Here is a 27,018-nt window from a genome sequence, read left to right on the forward strand (position 1 = left end):
TGCACTGTAGGGATTCTCTGATTCTATGAACCCCACGACCCCATGGCTTGTGACCAACCAAAATGGAGAGCATGCATTCGGAAAGGCAGTGAAAACATCGAGACTCTGTCAGGAACACTCAGAGTCTAAGACGAGACATTGGATACAACACACAAACCTCGAAACAACTGATCAAATCCACCCTCTACTACCCAAGAGCCTCGCATGTGGCACATTGGCCTTATCAGTGATCTCAGAACTCATCGGACAGAGTCAGCCTTGATCTCGGGGGACTGTCCTACCTCTCCTCAAATATCATCATGTGTGGGCGTCACGCTGGTTCGAACTACTGCCTCACCACGCTGAGTCTCTGGAGTGGGACTTCAACCCACTACTTTCTTGACTCAGAGACAAGAATACTATTCACTGATTCACGGGTGACACCGACAAAACTGTGGTTTTACAAATATTCTGCTGGGTTCAGATGTCTGCAAGGAAAGTAAATTGATAGGGCTGGTCTCTTAGACTTACTCTGCGAGTTTGATGAATTATCCGTCAAATCGCAGAACACCTGTTCTGTCTGACTCTTGACAGTAAATAGAAAAGAAGTGAAGCATAGAACCTGCTATATGCAAACAGGAACAGAAACCCCTAATCTAAAAGCTCTTACTAATACTTTCCTTATTATAAGGAATAAAACAGAGCACCCTGTAATCTACTGCACCAAAAAAGGCAGCACGGCTAGCATAGTGTTAGCACAATTGCTTCACAGCTCCAGGGTCCCAGGTTCGATTCCGGCTTGGGTCACTGTCCTGTGCAGGAGTCTGCACATGCTCCCCGTTTGTGTGTAGGTTTCCTCCCGGGTGCTCCGGTTTCCTCCCACAGTCCAAAGATGTGCAAGGTTAGAGTGGGATTGGCGCATGATAAATTTGCCCTTAGTGTCCAAAAGTGCCCCTTAGTGTTGGGTGGGTGTTCTGGGTTATGGGATAGGGAGGGAGGTGTTGACCTAGGTGGGTAGGGAAAGCGGTGCCGATGGGCCGAATGGCCTCCTTCTGCACTGTAAATTCTATGAAATCTATGATATGATGGCAATGCCATCGCCTCCGATTTCACCTCCAAGTCGCATGCCATTCCAAATTGGACACTTTTGTAGCTGTCCCTCGCCTGGAACTCAAACCGGCGCCAGCTCCTGAAGTGCCTACCCGGCTCTCGAAGCGCCAGGCCCGGCCTCCAACCACGGGACCTGGCCTGACAGAGAGGCCCGCCCAGCATCCCGAATCCCTTCAAAGAGGAAAAGAAGATGATTGACGAGTATGCCTGACCTGACCTAGATCGAGGATTAACCTGAGGAACGCCAGAACTGATCACAGGCGACGTGACCCAGCCCGAAAGACCCAGAAAAACTCTGCCAGTGTCCCAAACCCAGCCTACAAAGAACAAAGGAAAGAACAGCACAGGAACAGGCCCTTCAGCCCTCCAAGCATGTGCCGACCATGGCGGCAGTCTAAACTAAACACTTTTACACTTCCGTATCCCTCTATTCCTATCTTATTTGTGTATTTTTCAAGACACTCCTTACATGTCACTATCGTACCTGCTTCCACCACCTTCTCCAGGCACCCACCACCCTCTGTGCAAAAATTCTCCCTCGCACATCTCCTCTTAACTTTGCCTCTCGCACCTTAAATCTATGTCCCCTAGTAATTGACTCTTCCACCCTGGGAAAAAGCTTCTGATTATACACTCTGTCCATGCCCCTCATAATTTTGTAGACTTATATCAGGTCGCCCTTCAACCTCCGTTGTTCCGGTGAGAACAAACCAAGTTCATCCTCATAGCCAAGGCCCCCCCATACTGGGCAACATCCTGGTAACCTCTTCTGTACCCTATCCAAAGCCTCCACATCCACCTGGTAGTCTGACAACCAGAATTGAACACTATGTTCCAAGTGCGACCGAACTAAGGTTCTATAAAGCTGCAACATTACTTGGCAATTTTGAAACTCAATGTCTGGCCGATGAAGGTAAGCATGCAGTATGCCCTCTTGACTACCTCCTCCACCTGCGTTGCCACTTTCAATGACCTGTGTACCTGTACTCCAAGATCACTCTGCCTGCCACTATTAACGGTTTACTGCATATTTTTCATCTGTATTAGACATTCCAAAATGCATTATCTCACATTTGTCTGGATTAAACTCCGTCTGCCAACTCTCCACCCAAGTCTCTAACCAAGTGTTCTTCAAACGTTTTTTCCGGGGACCCAATTTTACATACCGGCCAACCTTCGGGACCCAAACCGGCCGTCCTGCACGACACACGCCGGCCGACCTTTGCGACACACGCCGGCCAACCTTCGCGACATACGATTTTCTCTTACCTTGTTTGCTGCTGACAAAAATGGAGGAAGTGCGGCCTTGGTGGGGCATTCCTTGCCGAGGCCCAGAAACGGAGCTGAGTCCAGTTTAATTGCGAGGTCGGTCTCGGCGCTCCCAGCACCGGGAAACACCCAGGACCCTGTTTCATTTCCGTTAAATCGCGTCCAGAGAGAAAAATCTTCTCCCTGAGGGCTGCGAATCTTTGGAACTCGCTTCCCCAAAATGTGGTGGGAGCAGAGTCTTTGAGCACTTTTAAAGCAGAGGTGGACAAATGTTTGATAAGAAAGGTTATCGGTGAGGGCGTGGGGGCGGGGTGCAAGTGGGAATGTGGAATTGAAGTTACAATCAGATCAGCCATGATGGTATTGAATGGTGGAGCAGACCCGAGGGGCTGAGTGGCCTACTCGTGCTCCTAATTTGGATGTTCGCATGTTCACCTGTTTAAAAAAAAAACTCATGTTTTTAATTCTGCAGATAAACTGCAATGGTTTTACAATCAGTGACCAACGTGGCTTGCAGGCTGTGGGAGTCGGATTATTTCCAAACCTCTGCCTTGTGAATCATGACTGCTGGCCAAATTGCACGGTTATATTGAACAACGGCAAGTAAGTAGAAAAAAAAAGAAGTAAATATAGTTGCATGAGAACTTTCTTTCTGCGGAGAGTGAAAAATCTCTGAATGCAATTTGGCGAGTCAAATATAACGTGATTTTTATTGATGTTAGGTTGCTACTGTACAATATTTGAACCTGGCATGAACAAATAGTAGTTACTGGATTATAGGAATACTAGCAGGCCATTCTGCCCTCTTGAGTCTGTTCTATCATTCAGCTGATGTATCTTAACTCCCCCTAACTGCTTTGGTGCCGTAGTCCTGAATTCTCTAGCCGTTCATTGGCAGAGGGTTTCACCGATCCTACGCCCCGCCCACAGGATTCCCCGCAGTGTGGGTAGCTCCAATGGAAATTCCATTGGTACCGGCGGGAATAGAGAATCCCATCGCCAGCGAAGCCGCGCTGCCTCCCGACGCCGGTAAACATGCGGCCAGGAGACCAGAGAATCACGCCCTTAACCTGTAATGACCTCTTCAGTTGACTTCCCAAAGACGGGTCTGACCAGAGTGCCATAACTATAGCAAGGAGACATGTCCCAAATTCACCTCCACCAGAACAGGGATCAAACCCAAGCTGTTGGTATCAATCTGACCCAGTCCCCCCGCTGGAATCTGAGTGGTTGTGGCCAACATATACGTTTACATGCAAGCTGTTGTCTGGAGCGATATACATGGATGATAGGGGCCCCAATTTATTTCCATCGCATGGCTGACTAGGGATCTCCACCACTGGTATAAATTAGAAAAATTTACAAGTTGATAGTCAATCTGTTTGGTTGTTTGGCGAACAGACTTTCCTTGGCCATCAAGTCCTGGAGCGGGACTTGAACCCAACACCTCTGGTGGATCACTATCCACTGCACCACAAGATTTCCTTAATAACATTATTCAACACAAATCCATTAAAGTTCTCGAGCCGAGGACATCACAGACAATTGTTAGCTGATTTGATTAATGGCCTGTCAGGGTCCCTGTGCCACCCTGGCACCAGGAGGCAGCAATCCTGCCTCAAGTTCGGAAGTACATAGAGCATAGAGCATACAGTGCAGAAGGAGGCCATTCGGCCCATCGAGTCTGCACCAACCAATTTAAGCCCTCACCCTATCCCCGTTACCCAATAACCCCTCCTAACCTTTTTTTTTGGTCACCAAGGGCAATTTATCATGGCCAATCCACCTAACCTGCACATCTTTAGACTGTGGGAGGAAACCGGAGCACCCGGAGGAAACCCGCGCAGACACGGGGAGAACGTGCAGACTCTGCACAGAGAGTGACCCAGCGGGGAATTGAACCTGAGACCCTGGCTCTGTGAAGGCACAGTGCTATCCACTTGTGCTACCGTGCTGCCCGTCTAACTCCCGAACCGGAGCTGACACTGAGGGAGTGCTGCACTGTTGGAATATCTGAATTTCAAGGCCCTCTCGGATGGACATAAAAGAATCAATTTACCATTTTGAAGGAGATCACGGGGGTTTATAGCTTTGAGGAAAATGTTTATCCCTCAACGAATGTCACTGAAAAAAATATCATCTGGTTATTAATCTCATTGTCACTGTGGGAGCTTTACCTCTGCAAATGGCCTTATGTTTCCTATATTCCAGCAGCGATGAGATTTCAAAACAACTTCATTGACAGTAAAGCATTTTGACACATCATAAACAAGTGCTCAGTATATTCCTATAATTAGTTTTTAACTAGCTTCCTGTCATCGTACATACGTAGAACAGTACAGCACAGAACAGGCCCTTCGGCCCTCGATGTTGTGCCGAGCCATGATCACCCTACTCAAACCCACATATCCACCCTATACCCGTAACCCAACAACCCCCCCCCCTTAACCTTACTTTTTAGGACACTACGGGCAATTTAGCATGGCCAATCCACCTAACCCGCACATCTTTGGACTGTGGGAGGAAACCGGAGCACCCGGAGGAAACCCACGCACACACGGGGAGGACGTGCAGACTCCGCACAGACAGTGACCCAGCCGGGAATCGAACCTGGGACCCTGGAGCTGTGAAGCATTTATGCTAACCACCATGCTACCGTGTTGCCCCATGAAAGACTGTAAAAAGAACAAATAGAAATAGGCCCAAAATAGGTAGGGAGTGTAAAACTTCCACTGGCATAAAAATAGGATCCTATTAAAAAGGGAAATGCTCCTCCCTTGATTTCAGATTTATGCAGCCCACAGCTAGTCTGTGCGACTGTTGTAACAGAGTTCCTTTATTCTTTCATGGGATGTGGGCATTGCTAGCATTCCTAATTGCTCTTAAACTGAATGGCTTCCTCGGCCTTTTCAGAGCCCAGTTCAGAGTCAACCACATTGCTGTGGGTCTGGAGTCGCATGTCAGCCAGACTGGGTAAGGACGGCAGATTTCTTTCCCGAAAGGACAATAGTGAACCAGATGGGTTTTTACAACAATCGGCAATAGTTTCGTGGTCATCACTAGACTTTAATTCCAGATTTGCTGTGGTGGGATTTGTACCCTGGTCCTCAAGAGCATTACCACTACACTACTGCCTCCCTTTGTGGAATTCCTGGGATAGCCTGGAGTACCGTGCTCAAAATATGTCCTATGTATATGATGTTGATGGTACCAACTATTTGCCTTTGGGGGCATCACAATTTGTTTATATTCTTTCTTGGATATGGGTGTCACTGCGTAGGCCAGCATCAGTTGCCCATCCGTAATTGACCTTGAGAAGGTGTGGTGAGCCACCTACCTGAGCTGCTGCAGTCCATGTGGTGCAAGTACACCCATAGTGCTGTTAGGAAGGGAGTTCCAGGATTTTGACCCAGCGATAATGAAGGAACGATGATATGTTTCCAAATCAGGATAGTTTGCAGATGGGGTCTTGCCATGTATCTGCTGCCTTTGTCCTGGTAGGTGCTAGATGTGGGCTCCACAGAGTGGAGCTCATCTAAAACCTGTATCCTAACTCCCATCAGGTCCCCTTCACCTCATGCTTGCTGGCCTACCTGGGCTCCCATTTTCCAGCCTATCCTGATGTTTCTTTCATTCAGCGTTTTCCTGCAGGGGTCACAGAACCGGGAATACTGAGGCCCTATTTGAGCTTCTATATTGGTGTCATAGTGGACTTCAGCAAAATAAGCCAACAGAATTGATGAATTATTGGGGGGTCTTTTGGGGTCCTTGGGGGGCGGTGAGGGGAAGGACTTTGTCCTAATCAATGGGATTCAACAGCACACCGCTCAGAATCCATTTATTCATGTAAATTATGTTGAACCACCTGTAAATTACGTCACCTTCTGTCATTCCGGGGGGGGGGGGGGGAAATCACTTGGGGAATTTCAAAACCTGTGAAGGTGGGTTGGGGCTGGGAAGGCCTTTCAGCTTACAAAATGTCAACTTTGACCCCCTGGCTAGCTGGCTCAAACACTGGGCTGAATTCTTTGCCGGCGGGATGGTCCATTCTGTCAGCAGCCCGGGGGGTTTCCCGACGGAGTGGGGCTGCCCCACAATGGGAAACCCATTGACCTAGGTGAAACGGAGAATCCAACGGCGTGTCGCACCAGAAATCTGGCATGGGGGGGGGGGGGGGGGGGGGGGGAGAACCCGCCCAATGTGTTTATTGCTGAAAGGGGGTTAAAAGTTAGCTGGTTGGACTACTGGGCCCCAATCCAGAGTTCTGGACTGGGGCCTAGTAAACCCCAGCTTCAAATACTAGCGGAATCATTTATTTCTCCGAGGTGAGGCAGGGATGCTCCGCAGTATTTCTCACCTTGTTTCAGTACTTGGATAACAAGACTGACGTCAAAGAAAGATAAGGCCAGAATTTCATTGTGTGGAAGCAGAATGGGGCGGGGAGCTCAATAGGGCAGATGGTGGTAAAACCCACTTTCTATATTAGATTATCCTCAGTTCTATGCGTTCATAGTTTGTGCCAATCCGGGCGTTGATGCTTACTATTCTAACATGCACCTGGACCACCACTATCCATGGAGTGGAGCTCATCTAAAACCTGCACCCTAATTCCCATCAGGTTCCCTTCACCTCATCAACCCCCTTTGCTTGCTGACCTACGCGGGCTCCCAGTTTAGCCGGGCCCCATCTATAAAACCCTGCCTCGAGCTACCCCCCACCTCCTTTCCCCCCACGGCCCAGATTTCTGCATTCCTCCAATCCCAGCCTCTTGCGCATCCCCGAATTTAATTGCTCTTTCTTTGCAAGCTGCTATCTAGGCCGAAACTCTGGAAATTCCCTCCCTAAATTTCTGCATCTCTCCGCCCTTCTCCTCCTTTAAAACTAGCTCTCTGACAAAACCTTTGGCTCCCTCTTTGTGTGCCTCGATGTCAAATTTTGTTGGCTAATCACTCCTGCCACGCACCAGGGGAACTTTACGGCGATAATATTGAATGTTATTGAGTGTGCTTTAATCATTCCTGTTTTCGTTGTGAAATGTAGTTTTGAAAATTTTTGTTTTACAGTCGTTCTGCGGTTAATTCAATGTTTCACACACAGATGAGGTGGGTTCTGCTGCTGTGGATGCCAGTTTTCTCTCTTCCTCTTCCTGTTTGACATTAACCCTGCACAGTGTTCATTGTCTGGGAGATGTAACCATTCCTACTTTTTCCGAGCTTAATCCTTCCAAAGAAGAGACCTGAAAAAGTAACAGAGAATGAGCATGTGATAAAGGTGAATCGGTTGCAGTTTTCTCAAAAGAGAATCCAAAACAAAATGAGAACATTCTCAAAATGTTCAATTGAAACACAAAATGATGACATTGGACAGCAGGCAGTCAGCATCTGAAACAGAGACAGGTGTTAATGTTTAATGTGGGATGTGACAACTGATTGGAGAGGCTCCTTTACAGGGCTGACTAAAACAAAGTGGGTAGGGTTGGATTGGACAGGAAGTAATAAGCTTCAAAACTGAACACTTTTAACTGGAGACACACCGAGGGACGGGTGACCAATTCATTCTCAGAGGACATTCATTTTAGGAAGGCTGTGGCCCTTCCTTTTAAACACGCCTTCTATTTTTGACTTATACTGGTCAGGTTCTCAGGCCTTGGATACCAGATGGTGAAAGGAGATGAAAAAGACTGGATTCTTTCGCTAAATTTCTTTTCGGCACTGCTTGTGGGCTCAGAGAAGCAGGAGAGTTACCTACAGACCCAATAAGCAAGTCTGTAAACTTTCCTTTCCTTCGCAATCTCTTATGATCTTCACCAATTCCCCCTGACTAGCCCACTTTCAAGGTCTCTCTCCCACAGCACCCCCATCTCTCCCACCAAATTTCCCCATCATCTGTCTTTTTTCTCAGCATTTGACCAAGAACACCAACTAAGATCTATTGCCATGGAATCCCTACAGTGCAGAAGAAGACCATTTGGCCCATCACGTCTGCACCTTCCCTCTGAAAGAGCACCCAACCTAGGCCCATTCTGTCGCACTATCCCCACCATGTTTGGCGGGGTCCCTCAAACATGTTTGACTCCCCTTCCCCCCCCCCCCCCACAATTACTGCCCCCCCCCCCCTAATAAACATCCCCAACCACATTCTATCGTCATCATAGCTATCGACTCCCCTCCACAATTGCCAACACCCTCAGCCATGCTTGGTGCCTCCCATAATTCCCAAATCCCATCCCCACTTGATCCCCTCACAATTACCAACTCCCAACCACACTCGAACCTCTTGTGATCTTCCGACGCCCCAACCCTCCTTTACTCTCCCATCATTCTCTAAACACCTTTACAATGATGTCTCCCTTCCCTCTGCCATCACTGAACCTACTTCTTCCTGGATTCAATGAATTTATTTGATAAGCAGCCAAGCCAGTCAATCAAGCTGATTAAAAGCAAATTACTACGGATGCTGGAATCTGAAACCAAAGAGAAAATCCTGGAAAATCTCAGCAGCATCTGTAGGGAGAGAAAAGAGCTAATGCTTCGAGTCCAGATGACCCTTTGTCAAAGCTTTGACAAAGGGTCACCTGGACTCGAACGGTTAGCTCTTTTCTCTCCCTACGGGCGCTGCCAGACCTGCTGAGAGTTTCCAGCATTTTCTCTTTGCAATCAAGCTGATTCTTGGTGGCGAACCAGAGGAACCAGGAAAAACTCCACAAATCCTGGAATTAAAAATGTTAACCTCTGGGTTTCTCAGCCACAACTCTCCCTCACTGCTGCAACACCCCGCCCCTGTGCGTATAGCGGCCAATGAGATGCTGGAGAGAAACAGCAGGTAGAGATCAGGAGATTGGCTTCAATATGAGTTTAGAAGAAAGAACAAAGAAAAGTACAACACAGGAATTCCCTACCCTTCCGGGGTCCATTTCCCTCTATTCTCATCCTAGTCTGTATTTGTTAAGACACCCCTTAAAGGTCACTATCATATCTGCTTCCACTACCTCCCCCAGCAGCGAATTCCAGGCTCCCACCACCCTTTTTTAAAAATCCTCCCTTGCACATCTCCTCTCAACTTTGCCCCTCGCATCTTAAATCAATGTCCCTAGTAATTGACTCTTCCACCCTGGGAAAAAGCTTCTGGCTATCCACTCTGTCCATGCCCCTCATAATCTTGTAGATTTCTATCAGGTCACCCCTTAACCTCCGTCGTTCCAGTGAGAACAAACCAAGTTTCTCCAACCTCTCCTCATAACTAATGCCCTCCACACCAGGCAACATCCTGGTAAATCTCTTCTGTACCCTCTCCAAAGCCTCCACATCCTTCTGTAGTGTGGCAACCAGAATTGAACGCTATACTCCAAGTGTGGCCTTACTAAGGTTCTAAAATCTGCAACATGACTTGACAATTTTTAAACTCAGTGCCTCGGCCATTGAAGGCAAGCATGCCGTATGCCTTCTTGGCTACCTTCTCCACCTGCGTTGCCACTTTCAGTGACCTGTGGAACTGTACACCCAGGTCCCTCCGCCTATCAATACTCTTAAGAGTTCTGGCATTTACGGTATATTTCCCAGCTGTATTCGACCTTCCAGAATGCATCACCTCACATTTGTCCGGATTAAACTCCATCTGCCAGCTCTCTGCCCAAGTCTCCAACCGATCAATAACCTGCTGTATCCTCTGACAGTCCTCATTGCTATCTACAATTCCACCAACATTTGTGTAGTCTGCAGACTTGCTAATCAAACCAGTAACATTTTCCTCCAAATTTATATATACTACAAACAGCAAAGCTCTCAGCACTGATCCCTGAGGAATACCACTAGTCACAGCCCTCCATTTAGAAATGCACCCTTCCACTGCTACAGTCTGTCTTCTGTGAACAAGCCAGTTCTGTATCCATCTTGCCCAGCTCACCTCTGATCCAGTGCGATTTCGCCTTCTGTACGTCTTCCATGAGAGTCCTTGTCTATGGCCTTACTGAAGTCCATGTAGACAACATCCACTGCCCTATTGTCATCAATCATCTTCGTCATTTCCTTGAAAAACTCGATCACGTTACTGAGATAAGACCTCCCCTTCACAAAACCATGTTGCGCCTCACTAATCTGTCCACTTATTTCTCAAAGAATTCTCTCCAATAATTTCCTTACCACTGATGTAAGGCTCACCGGCCTGTATTTATCTGGATTATCCTTGCTTCCTTCTTAAGCAAAGGAACAACATTGGCTATTCGCCAATCCTCTGGAGCCTCCCTTGTAGCCAGTGAGGATACAAAGATTTCTGTCAAGGCCCCAGCAATTTCCTCTCTTGCCTTTCCTTACTAATGTACTTCCGTCGAATATGGAGCAAAGAAACAATTGGGAAAATGCAATGCTCGGACAGAGTTGGAGTGTTCTGTGCACTTTGGGTGCAATCATTATTGAAAGAGCGCCGGTGCATTTGGATGGTGCCAGGGATGGAGAGCTTTGACTGATAGTGTGCAAAAGCAAGAAAGGTTTGCTAATTCTTAATACAAATAACTGGTTATGACTCAGCTGAATTATTCTGTTCAATTCTGGACACTACAGCAACGTTCTCTTTAAAACTCATGGCTGCACAGCATAGATGGCCCCTTTAAGTTACAATGTTATGCGCGATTGCACAAAATAAAATTAAAGCTGCAGTTCCATTAAAGTGCACATGCACTTCAAAAACACAAAACTAGAGGGCGCCACATTGTAAAGACGGATGTTAAGACCTTGAAGAGAGTGCAATAGATATTGTAGAATAGGAAGATGTATTTCATTTACATGGGGAGACTAGAGGAATTGGGTTTGTTCACCTTAGAGCAGAGAGAGTTCAGATGAGATTGAATAGAGGTGTTTAAAATCATGACTGGGTGGGATAGGATAAATAAGGAGAAAGTCTCTCCAGTGGCAGAGGGTCAGAGGACCTAAGGTTGAAGAAAGAACCAGAGGCAACTAAAGGAATTGTTTTTTCTATGTAACCTAGTTGTTGCGATCTAGAATGAAGTTCCTGAAAAAGGGATGGATGCAGGTGGATTACTAACAACTCATAAGAGAATTGGACAAACATTTCAATCAAAAAATAAATTGCTGGGCTGCGGGGAAAGAGCAGAGGATTGGGACGAGTTGCCAGTTGGGTAGTTCTACCAGAGAGTGAGGCATGATGGTCCGATTGCCCTGTGGTTGTATCATTCGATGATTCGCACAGGTTTGAGACACTGAGGGTTGATTATACCCTAATACCCTAACCCTCCTGGGTGGAAGCTGATGGGTTGATTGTATTTCCACAGGATTTTGTTGTGGGGCAGGGAGTGGGGGTGGGGTGGTGTGTGTGTGTGTGGGGGGGGGGGGGGGGGGGTTAGTGGTATATGTCCGATCCAGGTAGTGTTCCAACAGGCAGTTTCCCCCAGGGACAGGGAACAGAGAAGGCTAGGACGAGCCTAAATCAATGTCTTAAAATTTATTGAAGGTTTTGTTAGAGTGAACAGATGCTGACTATTTCCTCTGCTTTCGTGGTTGCTTGGGAGGGTTGGTTGTTTTGGGGTAGGAAGTGCTTGAGGCAGATTGAAGGTAAAAGTAAAAAAATATTTAGAGCAGAGGAACAGGCAGGGTGTGGGGTGAGAGAGGGCCACTTTGTGTAAATGTCTATGCTGGCATATCATCATCTGAGATAGATGAATTTTAAATTCTATTAAAAATAGTTTTCAAGTCCGATATTTCTAGTTCAGATGTTGACTGTTTGGTGTTTTTAGCATTTTTTGTATGTACTCTGTTTATAATCCCACACCCACCCACCCACAAGAGGAGATAATGAGATTGACATCTTGTGTGGGACCAAAACATTTACACTCCAAAAAATTAACCATTCTGATTCTTTTAAATGCGAACGGACCTTGTCTGCAGCATTTTCTATTCCTTTAAGGAAATATGAAAGAATTGTTGCCTCCAGGTTTCCAAACAAACCCACAATGTCTCACTGTTCACCCATCCTCATCCTCACTACTGACAACTTGTTAACAGGACATTGAGGTGTTCCAGATCACGCACACATGTCTTGGTCACTTGGCTGTTTGAGTTAGCATGCAGACAGCATCATGTATGCTTTGGTACACGGCATGGTACATGAAAGGTGCAACATAAATGCCAGTTCCATTAACCTTTTAAGAGCAGAGTGTAAGGGGAACCTGTACAGATATTCTAGACTAGCACTCCATGGTGGGAAGATAATTAATTCTTTGGGTCAGGTGGTTGCCTTCACATGAGGTGTTAACATTGAGTTCTGCCCAGGTATCTGAGGAGAATGTCTACTCAAGATCATTGGAGATCAGTTCAGCCTCACCGAATAACAGAACTGCTATGGTGCAAAAGGAGGCCGTTTGCCCCATCGTGTCTGCACCAGCTCTCCAAATGAGTGTGGTAGTATGACTAGAGGTACTACGGTGCCTGGGAGTGTGAGCTACCATTGGTGGAGAAGGCCCAAGTGTTTGCATTTCATTGATCGGAACGTAAGGTAGCTCCACCCAGTGAGGCGGGGTATAAGAACCCGTGTTTCCCAGCAGCCGGCCTTCTTTCTGTACTCGAGCTGCTGGGTAAACATCTTGTTGATTAAAGCCTTCAATTCGGACTACATCCTCGTTTCAGTAGTTATTGATCGCGCATCAGTGAGCAAGTGGCATTGTCACTGGACTAGTAATCCAGAGACCCAGGGCAATGTTCTGGGTACCCGGTTCGAATCCTACCATGGCAGATGGTGACATTTTAATTCAATACAAATCTGGAATTAAAACAATGACTATGAATCCACTGTCGTAAAAAAAATCCCCTCTGGTTCACTAATGTCCTTTAGTGGAGGAAATCTGTTGTCCTGACCTGGTCTGGCCTATATGTGGCTCCAGACCTACAGCAATGACTCCTTAATGTCCTCCGAGGTGGGCATTAAGTGTTGGTTACTGCCAGCAACGCCCATATCCCATAAATGAATAAAATAAATTATGACTTTGTGCCATTCCCCTGCCTTTTCCCCATATCCCTGCACATTATTTCCGTTCAAATAATCAGCTAATGCCCCCTTGAATGGCTCGATTGAACCTACCTCCACCACACTTCCAGGCAGAACATTCCAGACCCCAACCACTCCCTGTGAGAAAATATTTTTTCTGACATGGGATTTGCTTCTTTTGCAAATCACTTTAAATCTACGCCCTCTAGTTTTCGATCCTTTTACACATGGGGACATTTTCTCCCTCTCTTCTCTGTTCAGTTTTGCTCTGATTCACAGGAAGGTTCAATCAGGTGGGATAGAGAAATGAAGTCGTAATTTTGGGAACTCAGCTTGCACCAAGCCAAATGTACCCATCGCAAATCCTTATTTTTTTTTAATAAACATTTTATTGAGGTCTTTTTGGTATAGTAACAACAACAAAATAAACAATATACATGAAATCATAAACATAGTGCAAAAGCCATTTACCTCTCACACAGGTCCCACCCTTATTGACTCTAATCTAAACTATTTCCCCCCCTCCCTCCCCCCCCCACGTCTGCTGACAATTAATTTGCCGCAAAGAAGTCGACGAACGGTTGCCACCTCCGGGTGAACCCTCACAGTGACCCTCTCAAGACAAACTTGATTTTCCACATACAGAGACAGCTAGCCATGTCTGATAGCCAGATCTCCGACTTTGGGGGCTTTGAGTCCCTCCAAGCTAATAGTATCCGTCGCTGGGCTACCAGGGAAGCAAAGGCCAGAATGTCTGCCTCTTTCTCCTCCTGGAGTCCCGGGTCTTCTGACACCCCGAAAATCGCCATCTCTGGACTCAGCACCTCCCTTGTTTTTAACACCGTGGACAGGACATCTGCAAACCCCTGTCAAAATCCCCTCAGCTTTGGGCATGTCCAGAACATGTGGACACGGTTCGCTGGTCCTCCCGCACATTTTGCGCACCTGTCCTCAACCCCAAAGAATCTGCTCATCCGGCCACTGTCATGTGAGCCCGGTGAACGACCTTAAATTGTATCAGGCTGAGCTTGGCACATGTTGCGGACGTGTTGACTCTGCTCAACGCGTCTGCCCATAGACCATCCTCTATCTCACTTCCCAGCTCCTCCTTCTACTTGCGCTTCAGCTCCTCGGTCTGCGTCTCCTCCGACCCCATAAGCTCCTTATAAATGTCCAAGACGCTCCCTTCTCTTACCCACCCTCTGAAAACTACCCTGTCCTGAATCCTCCATAGTGGTAGGAGCGGGAAGGTTGACACCTGTCTACGTAGGAAGTCCCGCACCTGCAGATACCTGAATTTGTTTCTCCTCACCAACCCAAACTTTTCCTCCAACGCCTTCATACTCGGAAAGCTCCCCTCTATGAACATAACCCCCATCCTCTCAATTCCCGCTCTCTGCCATAACCGGAACCCCGCATCAATACTCCCTGGGGCAAACCGGTGATTATCACAGATTGGGGCCCAGACCAATGCCCCCACTGCTCCCACATGCAGCCTCCACTGGCCCCAAACTCTCAGGGCTGCCACACCACTGGACTGGTGGAGTACCGTGCCAGCGGGAACGGCAGAGGCGCAGTTACCAATGCCCCCAAACTGGTGCCCTTACATGAAGCCGCCTCCATGTGCACCCATGCCGATCCCTCCCCCACCACCCACTTCCTGATCATGGCTATATTAGCCGGCCAGTAATAGTTGCTAAAATTTGGCAGCTCAGCCCGCCCTCTTCCCGATTCCACTCAAGCATTACCTTCCTTACTCACGGGGTCTTGCCCGCCCAGACGAAGCCCCTGATCACTCTGTTGACCCGCTTAAAAAAGGGCCGCGGAATAAAAATGGGGAGACACTGAAATACAAATAGGAATCTCTGGAGGACCGTCATCTTCACCATTTGCATCCTCCCAGCCAGAGACAACAGAAGCACGTCCCACCTTTGAAAATCGTCCTTCATTTGGTCCACCAGCCGGGCCAGATTGAATTTAGGCAGCTGGTCCCATTCCTGCGCCAGATGGATGCCGCGGAACCTAAAGCTTCCCTCTACTAACCTAAACAGCAGCTCTCCCAGTCGCCTCTCCTGTCCCCTCGCCTGTACCACAAACATCTCACTCTTTCCCATATTAATCTGATACCCCGAAAACTGGCCAAATTCCCCTTGAGCCCTCATGATTTCTTCCATCCCCTCTATTGGGTCCGAAAGGTACAGAAGCAGGTCATCCGCATAGAGTGAAACCCTGTGCTCCACGCCCCCCCCCCCCCCCCCCCCTCTTCCCCCGGACCAGTCCTCTCCAGCCCCTCAAGTCTCTCAGAGCAATTGCCAATGGCTCTATAGCCAGCACAAACAACAGTGGGGAGAGGGGGCATCCCTGTTTCGTCCCCCGGTGCAGTCTAAAATAGTCCGATGTTGTCCTATTCGTCCGTACACTTGCCACAGGAGCCTGATACAGCAACCTGACCCAGTCAATAAAGCCCTGCCTGAATCCGAACCGTCCCAGTATCTCCCACGGATAGTCCACAGATAGACCCGATCAAAAGCCTTTTCTGCATCCATTGCGATCACTACCTCCACCTCCCTACCTTCCGGGGCATCATGATCACATTTAATGGCCTTCTTACATTGGCCACCAACTGCCTGCCCTTAACAAACACTGTCTGCTCCTCCCCAATAATGTCCGGAACACAATCCTCAATACTGGAGGACAAGATTTTGGCCAATAACCTGGCATCCATATTTAACAGGGAGATCGGCCTGTAGGAACGGGGTCCTACAGCTCCGGGTTCTTGTCCCACTTAAGAATCAGCTAAATCATTGCCTGTGACATCGTCTGGGGCAATGCCGCTCTTTCCCTTGCCTCATTGGCTCAGAGGCTGGTTTAGCGCAGGGCTAAATCGCTGGCTGTGAAAGCAGACCAAGGCAGGCCAGCAGCACGGTTCAATTTGTGTACCAGCCTCCCCGAACAGGCGCCGGAATGTGGCGACTAGGGACTTTTCACAGTAACATCATTGAAGCCTACTTGTGACAATAAGCGATTATTGTTATTGAGTAGAGACTTACTGGGCAATCTGATTGGCCAGAAGCTCTATAAGGCGAAACTTCCTCCCAAATGAGGGGCAGAAGTACAGCCTGCAGTCAATTAACGCGCATTCACACGTGAAATAGCTGCAGAGCAGTCAGAGTCGGCGTGTACTCCCTGCCATCTGAAATATTCAGACCAGCTTCACACCCACCACAGTATCTGAGGATTTCACTTTAATGAATGAAATTAAATCTGGAATTAAGCTATTTTGGTATCAGTTATAGTGACCATTGAACATCTTGTCATCAAAGCACATCTGGTTCATTCATGACCTTTAGGAAACAGAATTTCCTGCCCTTACCTGATCCAGCCTATATTTGACCCCATTCTCTTCACTGCCCTCTCAAATGGCCTAGCAAGCCACTCAGCGATATTCAAGGTGGCTCGTCACTGCTTTTGTGAAGGGAATCAAGGATAGCAAATAAATTTTGGCCTTTCTGGCGAAACTCACATCCTATGAATGAACAATGGGGATAAAGAGCACCTGAAGATATTTTACTGTGACAATGATGCAATATAAATACAGGTTGTTGAGTAAATCTGTCTGTTGGGTCCCAACTATAGGCGCGATTTTCCCAGCCCCGCGCCAGGCTGGAGAATCGCCGCAACCGCACCACTCCGCCCCGATGCCGGCGCCCAATTCTCCGAGGTGCGGAGAATCGGCGCCATTTGCGCCGGCACGTTTGGCGCAACGCCGCTATCCGCGGCCAAATCGCCAATTCTCTGGCCCGGATGGGCCGAATGGCTGCGGGGAAACAGCAGAGTCCCGCGGGCATTGTTCTCCCCTGCTCACAGCCGGGCGGGAACTCTGCGCCCAGGGTCGGGGGCGGCCTGTGGGGTGGGGAAAAGTGCTCCTTCAGTGGGGGCGGGGGGGGGGCCGCGATCGGGCCCCACCCCACTGATCGGCGGGCCGGCCTCTCCCTCCCCCGGGCCTACTTTGTTGCGCGGGCGACCCATGAACCCCCACATCATGTTGCGTCAGGGCCTGGCGCGCTGAAGAAGTCCCACAGGAATGTGCGGGTAGGCGCGGTACAACTACGCATGCGCGGGTTGGTGCGGCGCTCATTTGGCGCTGGGAAAGGAGGCTGGAGTGGCATGAACTGCCCCAGCGCCATGCGGGGGCCAGAATCGGTAGTCCCCGCGCCCGTTTCGCGCCGTCATGAAACGCGACGGCGTTCACGACGGTGCGAACACTCAATCTCAATTTCGGAGAATTGCGCCCAATGTGTCTCAAAATGAATCTCGGAAGAGGGCTAAACTAGAATGACACAGAATATTTGTTCCAGCTCTTTGGTCGAGCTATCCAAAATCACTTCTATTTTGCCATTGCCGTAAATTTCCCCTTTATTGATGTTCTGGCAGGTGACCGAGTGGCTTGCTGGGCCATTTCAGAGTCAACTTCATTGTTGCGGATGTGGAATCACACTTGGCCAGACCTGATAAGGACTGCAGATTTCCTTAGTGAAGGCAATGGCTTTTTTCTGACGATGGTTTCACAGTCATCATTAGGCTTTTAATTCCAAATTTTTATTTCTTGAATTCAAATTCCACCATCTGCCGTGGACTTCAAACACAAGCATTACCTTGGTTAATAATCTAGTGACAATACTCCTGCACCACCCCTCTCCCTAACAGCACTGTGGGTGCACCAACATCACATGGATTCCAGCAATTCAAGAAGGCAGATCATACTCACCTTCACAAGGACAATCAGGGATGGGCACATCCCATGAATGAATTAAAAATAAAATCCCTTTTCAGGATTATCCTATTTCCTTTTCAAAGCTAGTATTGAATCTGCTTCCAATGTTCTTTTGTATAAGTAAAATAGTTAATTAATTTGAACTGATCTAATTGATCTCAACAGCAGCCTCATATGCTTTACCATGTTAGGTAGTGGCTTGTTTTGTGCACTTTTACCTGTGAAAATTGGCTTGAAATTAGCAAAAAAAAACTAATTTCACATGGGGACGCTTACAACTTGCAGGAGTCGCAAGAGTAAATATTGTAGACCTCAGCCCAGTGTCAGGTTCCAGAGACTGACTGCAATATATGCTGACACTGCAGAGTAGTACTGAGGGAAGTGTAAAAGATTCCATGGAACTATTTTCAGGAGATAGTTGACCTAGCCAACATTCATCCCTCCACCAACATTTAAAATGCATGATCATTTCATCGCTGTTTGTGGTATGTCACCGTGTGCAAATTGGGTGCTGCACTTCCTTCATTACATCAGCGATCTTCAAAAGTACTTCACTGATTGTGAAGGGGTTTTGAATGTCCTAAAGTCATGAAAGTGGCTATATAAATGCAAGAGACCGATATTTATCTTCTTCCATCTTGGTTCCATTCATTGACTGCTTTTCCTTTGAATTGCCAAAATACCTGTTGCCTGCATTTTTTAACTTTTCTTCCCCAAAAATATGCTTTATTCCTAAAATTTGTAAAAGCACATTACAAAACATTTCAACTTGAAAATTACAGAAAGTGCAATAAAATTCACTTTTCTTCAGATAGCATATTCCTCTCTCGGGTGCCTTAATACAATTTCAATACTCCTGATGATCTCAGAATCATCCCATGTCAAGCATACTGCAGCCCCTGACTCTAGTATGGTTGAAAAGCCTTAGATAGAGGCCTCCTCTACTAAATTATATTGGGAGTGCAAACATAACACCCAAAAACAGACCTAATGTAAGGTTGATTACACCTACCTGTCCACAATCGCCAGCAGTTTCACTAAGTAAGGTGATCTTTCCTGTAGGAAGGTATGTATTTTATCGAGCATGGCCGTGCCTTACCTTATTGTGTAAATGTATCATTTTACAAAAATTGAAACTGCATGATCCTGACCATCTTCTCGGTAAAAACACTTCTTGGAAAAAAAGTCACTTTCAATTGGAATACCGGTCAAGGTTCTTCTGAAAAAATAATTTGGTCAGAGATGTTTGAAATTGCAAAGAACCTGAAAATGTGCAGTATGGGTGTAATGATGTATTAACCCTTTCGTATGAAATTGATGTTCTTGCTGTCTGAGCAGTGATATTAAACAGTGCTGCGGTCTCCATTAGAACTGTTGGCATTTCAGAAGAAATTCGAGCTTCCATTTGATACCTGAAAAGATTTCACGTCTTAAGACTTTTACTATAACAACCAAACTAAAATATAACAAACCAAACTAAAACCCCGGACAGGCGCCGGAATGTGGCGACTAGGGGCTTTTCACAGTAACTTCATTGAAGCTTACTCGTGACAATAAGCGATTTTCATTTCATTTCATTTTCAAAATCACGAATGACTAAATACTGTTGTTGTAGTCAACTTATACTTTAAACTGCAAAACAGATTTTACCCCTTTTACTTTTAACAAAACCAAAAACTCACTTCATAGGTGGAGCCATAGTCATAAAGGTCTACAGCACAGAAAAGGTGCTTCTGCCCATCGCGTCTGTGTTGGTCAAAAACAAATACCTAACTATTCCAATCCCAGTTTCCAGCACTTGTCCCATAATCTTGTATGCCATGACACCTCAACATTTCTTAAATGTTAGGATGGTCTCTGCCGCAACCACCCTCAGATACAACCACCCTTTCAGGCAGTGAATTCCAAACTTCCACCACCCTCTGGGTGAAAAGGTTTCACATCTAAACCTCCTCCCCCTTGCCTTAAATCTATGCCCCAGGTCATTGATCACACCGCCAAGGGGAAAAGTTTCTTCCTGTCTTCTCTAGGCCCCTCAGAATTTTATATATCTCAAACATGTCCCTCTCAGTCTCCTCTGCTCTAGGTTTCTCCTGCCCCTTTCTGTAATCATTTGATTTTCCCCATCACAGCCCAAAGTGGTTCTTAGCTTCCCATGTTTACTTCCATTCCTTTCCTTTCCCAACATGGAAACGTTTAACCCCAGAACTGTCATTTATGCTGAGGGTTTCCCCTGGTGATTTTTTTCCCTTGGGTAGTGTTGGGTGAATCTTCCAGCCTCATTTCGAATCTTCGCAAATTTGGACTTTTCAATCCAAGCATGAGCTCTCCTGTATGGTGAACAAATGTAAATATTGTCCTTTAGCAACTTCCTTTCTTCTGGATCCCGGCAAAATTTCTGTGTCTGTGATATTTCAGGGATTTCATAGAAACCTTCTCAACAGGAATCTCCATGACAACATGAATCACATGGGCCTTCTATCCAGGTAGAAATGTCTAAAAGTATGAATGCCTTGCACCTTATCTCCAGCAAAACATCCCAAGCCTCCCATTAATCTTTAGCAGCCATTTCATGCAGGCAACGTTTTTAGTCAGAGATCAGAACAGGTCATATGGCCCCCTTCGTTTTATTCTCAGTTAAAAACGCAGTTCCGAAACACAGGAATCTTAAACATTTCATATTTGTAACAGCAGTTGAAACTGAATAGGTCTCTATTAGAATAGCTAGCACAGTAATTCCATGTAAATGCCAATATCCGATCTTGAGCTAACACATTGAAGGTACCTTACCACATATGGATAAGAGGTAGACAATCAGACCAAGAGCCATGATTATGACATCCCCACTAAGTTCAGACTTGCAACGATGGATTTCTTTATCAACAGAATTGAACTTCGGGCAATCCATCAAATCAAGGCAGGAGAGGAGCTGACAGTATCGTATGTGGATTTCCTGAACTTAAGTGCGGACAGGCGTAACCAGCTCAAAAAACACTATTACTTTGATTGTACCTGTGAGCACTGCACCAAGGGAATCAAAGATGACCTGATGCAGGCTGTCAAAGAGGAAGATGGGAAAAAGGTAAGCCAGCAAGAGTATGAACCCATTTGTGCTCTCAGTATCTGAGGCACAGTGAAAGCCAGTGTGTAATTTAGTTTGAAAAATCTGGGAACAAGGAGCCAGTATCAGTAAATGTCACTGTGAAGCAATTAGATTCTTGTCAAAATCCAGACAGTTCACCAAAGCCCCTTGAAGAAAACCTGCCTTCCTCCATCACATTGGACAACATGTGACTTGTGACCCAAATCAATGTGGCAACCTTATTGCCCTCTGAAAGCACCGAAAAATACTCAACTCTATCAACATGCTGCAAAGAATATCAAGAATTACACTTCCTTTTCTGCAGTTCAACAACATAGCCCACCACAATGCTTCCAGAGCAATTAGGGTTCGGCAAGTGATGCCTTTCTGGCTAGAGATACCCCATTCCAAGTGTAGTGTACAAATAATAGAGTTCCTATATTTTAATGAAAGCCAGCACATTCAACACTCGCCAGACCCAACTCATTCAACATTCCCCAGCCCCAACTCATTCAACATTCCCCAGCCCCAATTCATTCAATATTCCCCAGCCCCAATTTATTCAATATTCCCCAACACCAATTCATTCAACATTCCCCAGCCCCAATTCATTCAATATTCCCCAACACCAATGCATTCAACATTCCCCAGCCCCAATTCATTCAATATTCCCCAGCCCCAATTCATTCAATATTCCCCAGCCCCAATTCATTCAACATTCCCCAGCCCCAACTCATTCAACATTCCCCAGCCCCAATTCATTCAATATTCCCCAGCCCCAATTCATTCAACATTCCCCAGCCCCAATTCATTCAACATTCCCCAGCCCTAATTCATTCAACATTCCCCAGCCCCAATTCATTCAACATTCCCCAGCCCCAATTCATCCAACATTCCCCAGCCCCAATTCATTCAACATTCCCCAGCCCCAATTCATTCAACATTCCCCAGCCCCAATTCATTCAACATTCCCCAGCCCCAATTCATTCAACATTCCCCAGCCCTAATTCATTCAACATTCCCCAGCCCCAATTCATTCAACATTCCCCAGCCCCAATTCATCCAACATTCCCCAGCCCCAATTCATTCAACATTCCCCAGCCCCAATTCATTCAACATTCCCCAGCCCCAATTCATTCAACATTCCCCAACACCAATTCATTCAACATTCCCCAGCCCCAATTCATTCAACATTCCCCAGCCCCAATTCATTCAACATTCCCCAGCCCCAATTCATTCAACATTCCCCAGCCCCAATTCATTCAACATTCCCCAGCCCCAATTCATTCAACATTCCCCAGCCCCAATTCATTCAACATTCCCCAGCCCCAATTCATTCAACATTCCCCAGCCCCAATTCATTCAACATTCCCCAGCCCCAATTCATTCAACATTCCCCAGCCCCAATTCATTCAACATTCCCCAGCCCCAATTCATTCAACATTCCCCAGCCCCAATTCACTCAACATTCACCGCCCGCAACTCAGTCAACCTTCTCCAATCCCAACTGATTCAACACTCACCAGCCCCAACTCATTCATCTGACCACATGTCCATTCTCCTGCAGGATCCTCAGCCGATGGTGTCCGCCCATCCGGGGTGTTAGGGTTGGTAGGTCGAGCCTGTGCCAAGGGGCCTGTGCCGACCCGCCCTTGCGGCCTTGGTGGAGGTCATTGATCTTTTTACAGCACTGGGCTCCAGTCCTCCTGGTGGCCCTCCCCGAGCTGATGGCCATTGCCATTTCATCCCAGGCGGTACTGGCTGCCCTGTGGCTGACCCTTTGAGTCCCTCGCGGGAACAGGGCATCCCATCTCATATCGACCGTGCCCAACAATCTGGCCAGGTCGGAATCGTGGTTCTGGTCTCCACGGTGTCATGACTGCGAGCTGTATGGGATTGACTGTGGAGGAGCCATTTAAGTGCTGCACTCCCCTTTGGCAGGGGGTTGGCAAGCAAAGTTCCTGCGAATCAGTCGACGGGATAATCATTTGTGGCGTGAAGCCTGTGGGGCCTCGTTAAGTGGATCAGTTAATGTTTTATAATGGTGGTGGGATTGCTGGGCCGAACGGCGGGAATCTCACGGCGGTTCCTTCTCGCTACCAACCTTTCCATTAAACCGGGCCCAAAATCTGTCTTAACGCATGCAGTGGTTGAGCTAAACATTTTACCAGCAGATATTCTGAGAATGAGAGATCGTGGTCTCGAACACCTTCAGTTACAAGTTGAAGAATGTTGCTTTTACGGAAAAGAAAATTGAGTTGCTGTTGAATGAAAAAAGGGACTTGAGAGAGAAATAGTGGTGAAGAAATCGGGGTTGGAAGAATTGAGATTAGAGCAAGAAATGAAAATTGCTTATTGTCACAAGTAGGCTTCAATGAAGTTACTGTGAAAAGCCCCTAGTTGCCACATTCCGGCGCCTGTTCGGGGAGGCTGTTACGAGAATCGAACTGTGTTGCTGGCCTGTCTTGGTCTGCTTTCAAAGCCAGCGATTTAGCCCAGTGTGCTAAACAGCCCCTGTTTAGGAGAAGGAATCAGAGTGACAGAAATTAGAGTTTTTCAAATGGAGCTTGAAAGTTTTTTTTTCATTCATTTATGGGATGTGGGCATCGCTGGTTAGGCCAGCATTTATTGCCCATCCCTAGTTGCCCTTCAGAAGGTGGTGGTGAGCTGCCTTCTTCAACTGCTGCAGTCCTTTGGGTGTAGGTATACCCACTGTGCTGTTGGGGAGGGGGTTCCAGGATTTTGCCCCAGCGACAGTGAAGGAACAGTGATATATTTTCAAGTCGGCATGGTGAGTGACGTGGAGGGGAACCTCCATGTGATGGGGTTCCCAGGTATCCACTGCTCTTATCCTTCGAGACGGCAGTGGTAGTGGGGTTGGAAGGTGTTGTCTAAGGAACCTTGGTGAGTTACTGCAGTGCATCTTGTAGATGTGCTGCCACTGCTCGGTGGTAGTGGAGGGTCTGAATGTTTGTGGAAGGAGGAGCAATCAAGCGGGTTGCTTTGTCCTGGATGGTGTAGCGCTTCTTGAGTGTTGTTGGAGTTGCGCACATCCAGGCAAGCGGAAAGTATTCCATTACACTCCTGACATGTGCCTTGTAGCAGGCACACTAGTGCCTCCTTTTGAAGAAAAATAAGTGAATAAGTACTTTGCTGTACTTTGAAAAAGTGGCAACAAATTTGAAGTGGCCAATGCCAGTTCGGGCTCTTTTATTGCAATGTGTACTGACAGGTAAAGCTCAGCAAAGTTATTTCACCTTAGCCGCATAACAAAATTTGCAGTATGAAGATATTAAAATGGCTACATTGAGAGCTTACCAGCAAATAGATGGAGAATTAGAAACTATAGCAAGCATTCAGGCCAAACATATGTTGAATTTGCCAGAGAGAAAGAAAATCCTCTTTGACTGATGGTGTGACTCACAGGAAATAGATTCTGACTTAAAAAAAACCTGAGAGAGCTGATGCTTGTGGAGGACTTCAAAAGGAATCTCCCTAAAGACTTGGGAACTTGGTTGCTTTTATTGTAAAAGGAAGTAGCATGAAATGTCTGTATGTTAGATCCGGCATTAGAAAACCCAGTCTTCCAAAGGGGTGGTTCCGGTGAAAATGCAGTCACGTGGGCTGGAGTGTTCACTTTGTGGAGAGTTGGATGCTGGAATTAAGCAGCCAGTTCTAAAGGAGTCTCAGCCGTTTATTATGGACGGGGTGGTGTCTTTATCTCATGAAGGTGAGAATGTTTCCTAACCAGTTATTTTATTGAGGGATACTGCTGCAGCCAAGTCTTTCATATTGGAAGTGATTTTGCCTTTCTCTGAAGAGTCCTCTACAGGAACTAATGTCCTCATTCAGGAGATAACGTACATAAAAAAGCAAGAGGGTAGCCAGGGAAAGGGTTGGCCCACTGAAGGACAGGGGAGGGAATCTATGTGTGGAGCCAGAGGAAATGGGTGAGGTACTAAATGAATACTTTGCATCAGTATTCACCAAAGAGAAGGAATTGGTGGATTGTTGAGTCTGGAGAAGGGTGTGTAGATAGCCTGGGTCACATTGAGATCCAAAAAGATGAGGTGTTGGGCGTCTCGAAAAATACTAAAATAGATAAGTCGCCTGGGCCTGATGGGCTCTACCCCAGAGTACTGAAGGAGGCTAGAGAGGAAATTGCTAAGGCTTTGACAGAAATCTTTGGATCCTCACTGTCTTTAGGTGATGTCCCGGAGAATAGCCAATGTTGTTCCTTTGTTTAAGAAGGGTAGCAAGGATAATCCAGGGAACTACAGGCCGGTGAGCCTTACGTCAATGGTAGGGAAATTACTGGAGAGAATTCTTCGAGACAGGATCTACTCCCATCTGGAAGCAAATGGGCGTTTTAGTGAAAGGCAGCACGGTTTTGTGAAGGGGAGGTCATGTCTCACTAACTTGATAGTTTTTTGAGGAGGTCACAAAGATGATTGATGCAGGTAGGGCAGTGAATGTTGTCTATATGGACTTCGGTCAGGCCTTTGACAAGGTCCCTCATGGCAAACTGGTACAAAAGGTGGAGTCACACGGGATCAGAGGTGAGCTGGCAAGGTGGATACAGAACTGGCTACATCATAGAAGGCAGAGAGTAGCAATGGAAGGATGTGTTTCTGATTGGAGGGGTGTGACTAGTGGTGTTCTGCAGGAATCAGTGCTGGGACCTTTGCTGTTTGTAGTATATATAAATGATTTGGAGGAAAATGTAACTAGTCTGATTAGTAAGTTTCCGGATGACACAAAGGTTGGTGGAATTGTGGATAGCTATGAGGACTGTCAGAGGATACAGCTGGATTTAGATTGTTTGAAGACTTGGCCGGAGAGATGGCAGATGGAGTTTAATCCGGACAAATGTGAGGTAATGCATTTTGGAAGGTCTAATGCAGGTAGGGAATATACAGTGAATGGTAGAACACTCAAGAGTATTGACAGTCAGAAAGATCTAGGTGTACAGGTATTGACAGTCAGAGAGATCTAGGTGTACAGGTCCACAGGTCACCGAAAGAGGAAACACAGGTGGAGAAGGTAGTCATGAAGGCATACGGCATGCTTGCCTTCATTGGCCGGAGCATTGAGTATAAAAATTGGCAAGTCATGTTGCAGCTGTATAGAACCTTAGTTAGGCCACACTTGGAGTATAGTGTTCAATTCTGGTTGCCACACTACCAGAAGGATGTGGAGGCTTTAGAAGGCGCAGAAGAGAACTACCAGAATGTTGGCTGGTATGGAGGGCATTAGCTATGAGGAGAGGTTGAATAAACTCGGTTTATTCTTACTGGAACGACGGAGTTTGAGGGGCGACCTGATAGAGGTCTACAAAATTATGAGGGGATTAGACAGGGTGGATAGTAGAGACTTTTTCCCAGGATAGAGGGGTCAATTACTACGGGTAATAGGTTTAAGGTGTGAGGGGCAAGGTTTAGAGGAAATGTATGAGGAAAGTTTTTTACACTGAGGGTAGTGGGTGCCTGGAACGTGCTGCCGGAGGAGGTGGTGGAAGCAGGGACGATAGTGATGTTTAAGGGGCATCTTGACAAATACATGAATAAGATGGGAATAGAGGGATACAGACCCAGGAAGTGCAGCAGATTTTAGCTTAGACGGGCAGCATGGTTGGCACATGCTTGGAGGTCTGAAGGGCCTGTTCCTGTGTTGTACTTTGCTTTGTTCTTGGTCAGGGGCTTGAGATGGATTTTGTGAATGTACCTCTTTATGTCATTGATGTGAGGTCGGAGTTAGTGTCGCTGCATGTTGTAGTTAGGGTCTGGCCTGAACTTCCTGTTGATGTTGTGAC

The 27,018-nt window shown here is 46.8% G+C and overlaps 1 protein-coding gene across 2 annotated transcripts in view; it reads left to right on the forward strand.

Moving 5' to 3' along the window:
- Nucleotides 1–27,018, forward strand: part of LOC119963864 (histone-lysine N-methyltransferase Smyd1-like) — a 70,369-nt gene that overhangs the window by 23,039 nt on the left and 20,312 nt on the right. The window contains exons 4-6 of one of the 2 annotated variants that reach the window (XM_038793217.1): nt 2,831–2,961; nt 7,422–7,460; nt 21,011–21,206. In XM_038793217.1, the coding sequence (XP_038649145.1) occupies nt 2,831–2,961; nt 7,422–7,460; nt 21,011–21,206 (366 nt within the window). The remainder of the gene's footprint in view (nt 1–2,830; nt 2,962–7,421; nt 7,461–21,010; nt 21,207–27,018) is intronic. The other variant, XM_038793218.1, reaches the window with a different exon arrangement.

This window comes from Scyliorhinus canicula, chromosome 3 (assembly GCF_902713615.1).
Source record: "Scyliorhinus canicula chromosome 3, sScyCan1.1, whole genome shotgun sequence".
Lineage (NCBI taxonomy): Eukaryota > Metazoa > Chordata > Chondrichthyes > Carcharhiniformes > Scyliorhinidae > Scyliorhinus > Scyliorhinus canicula.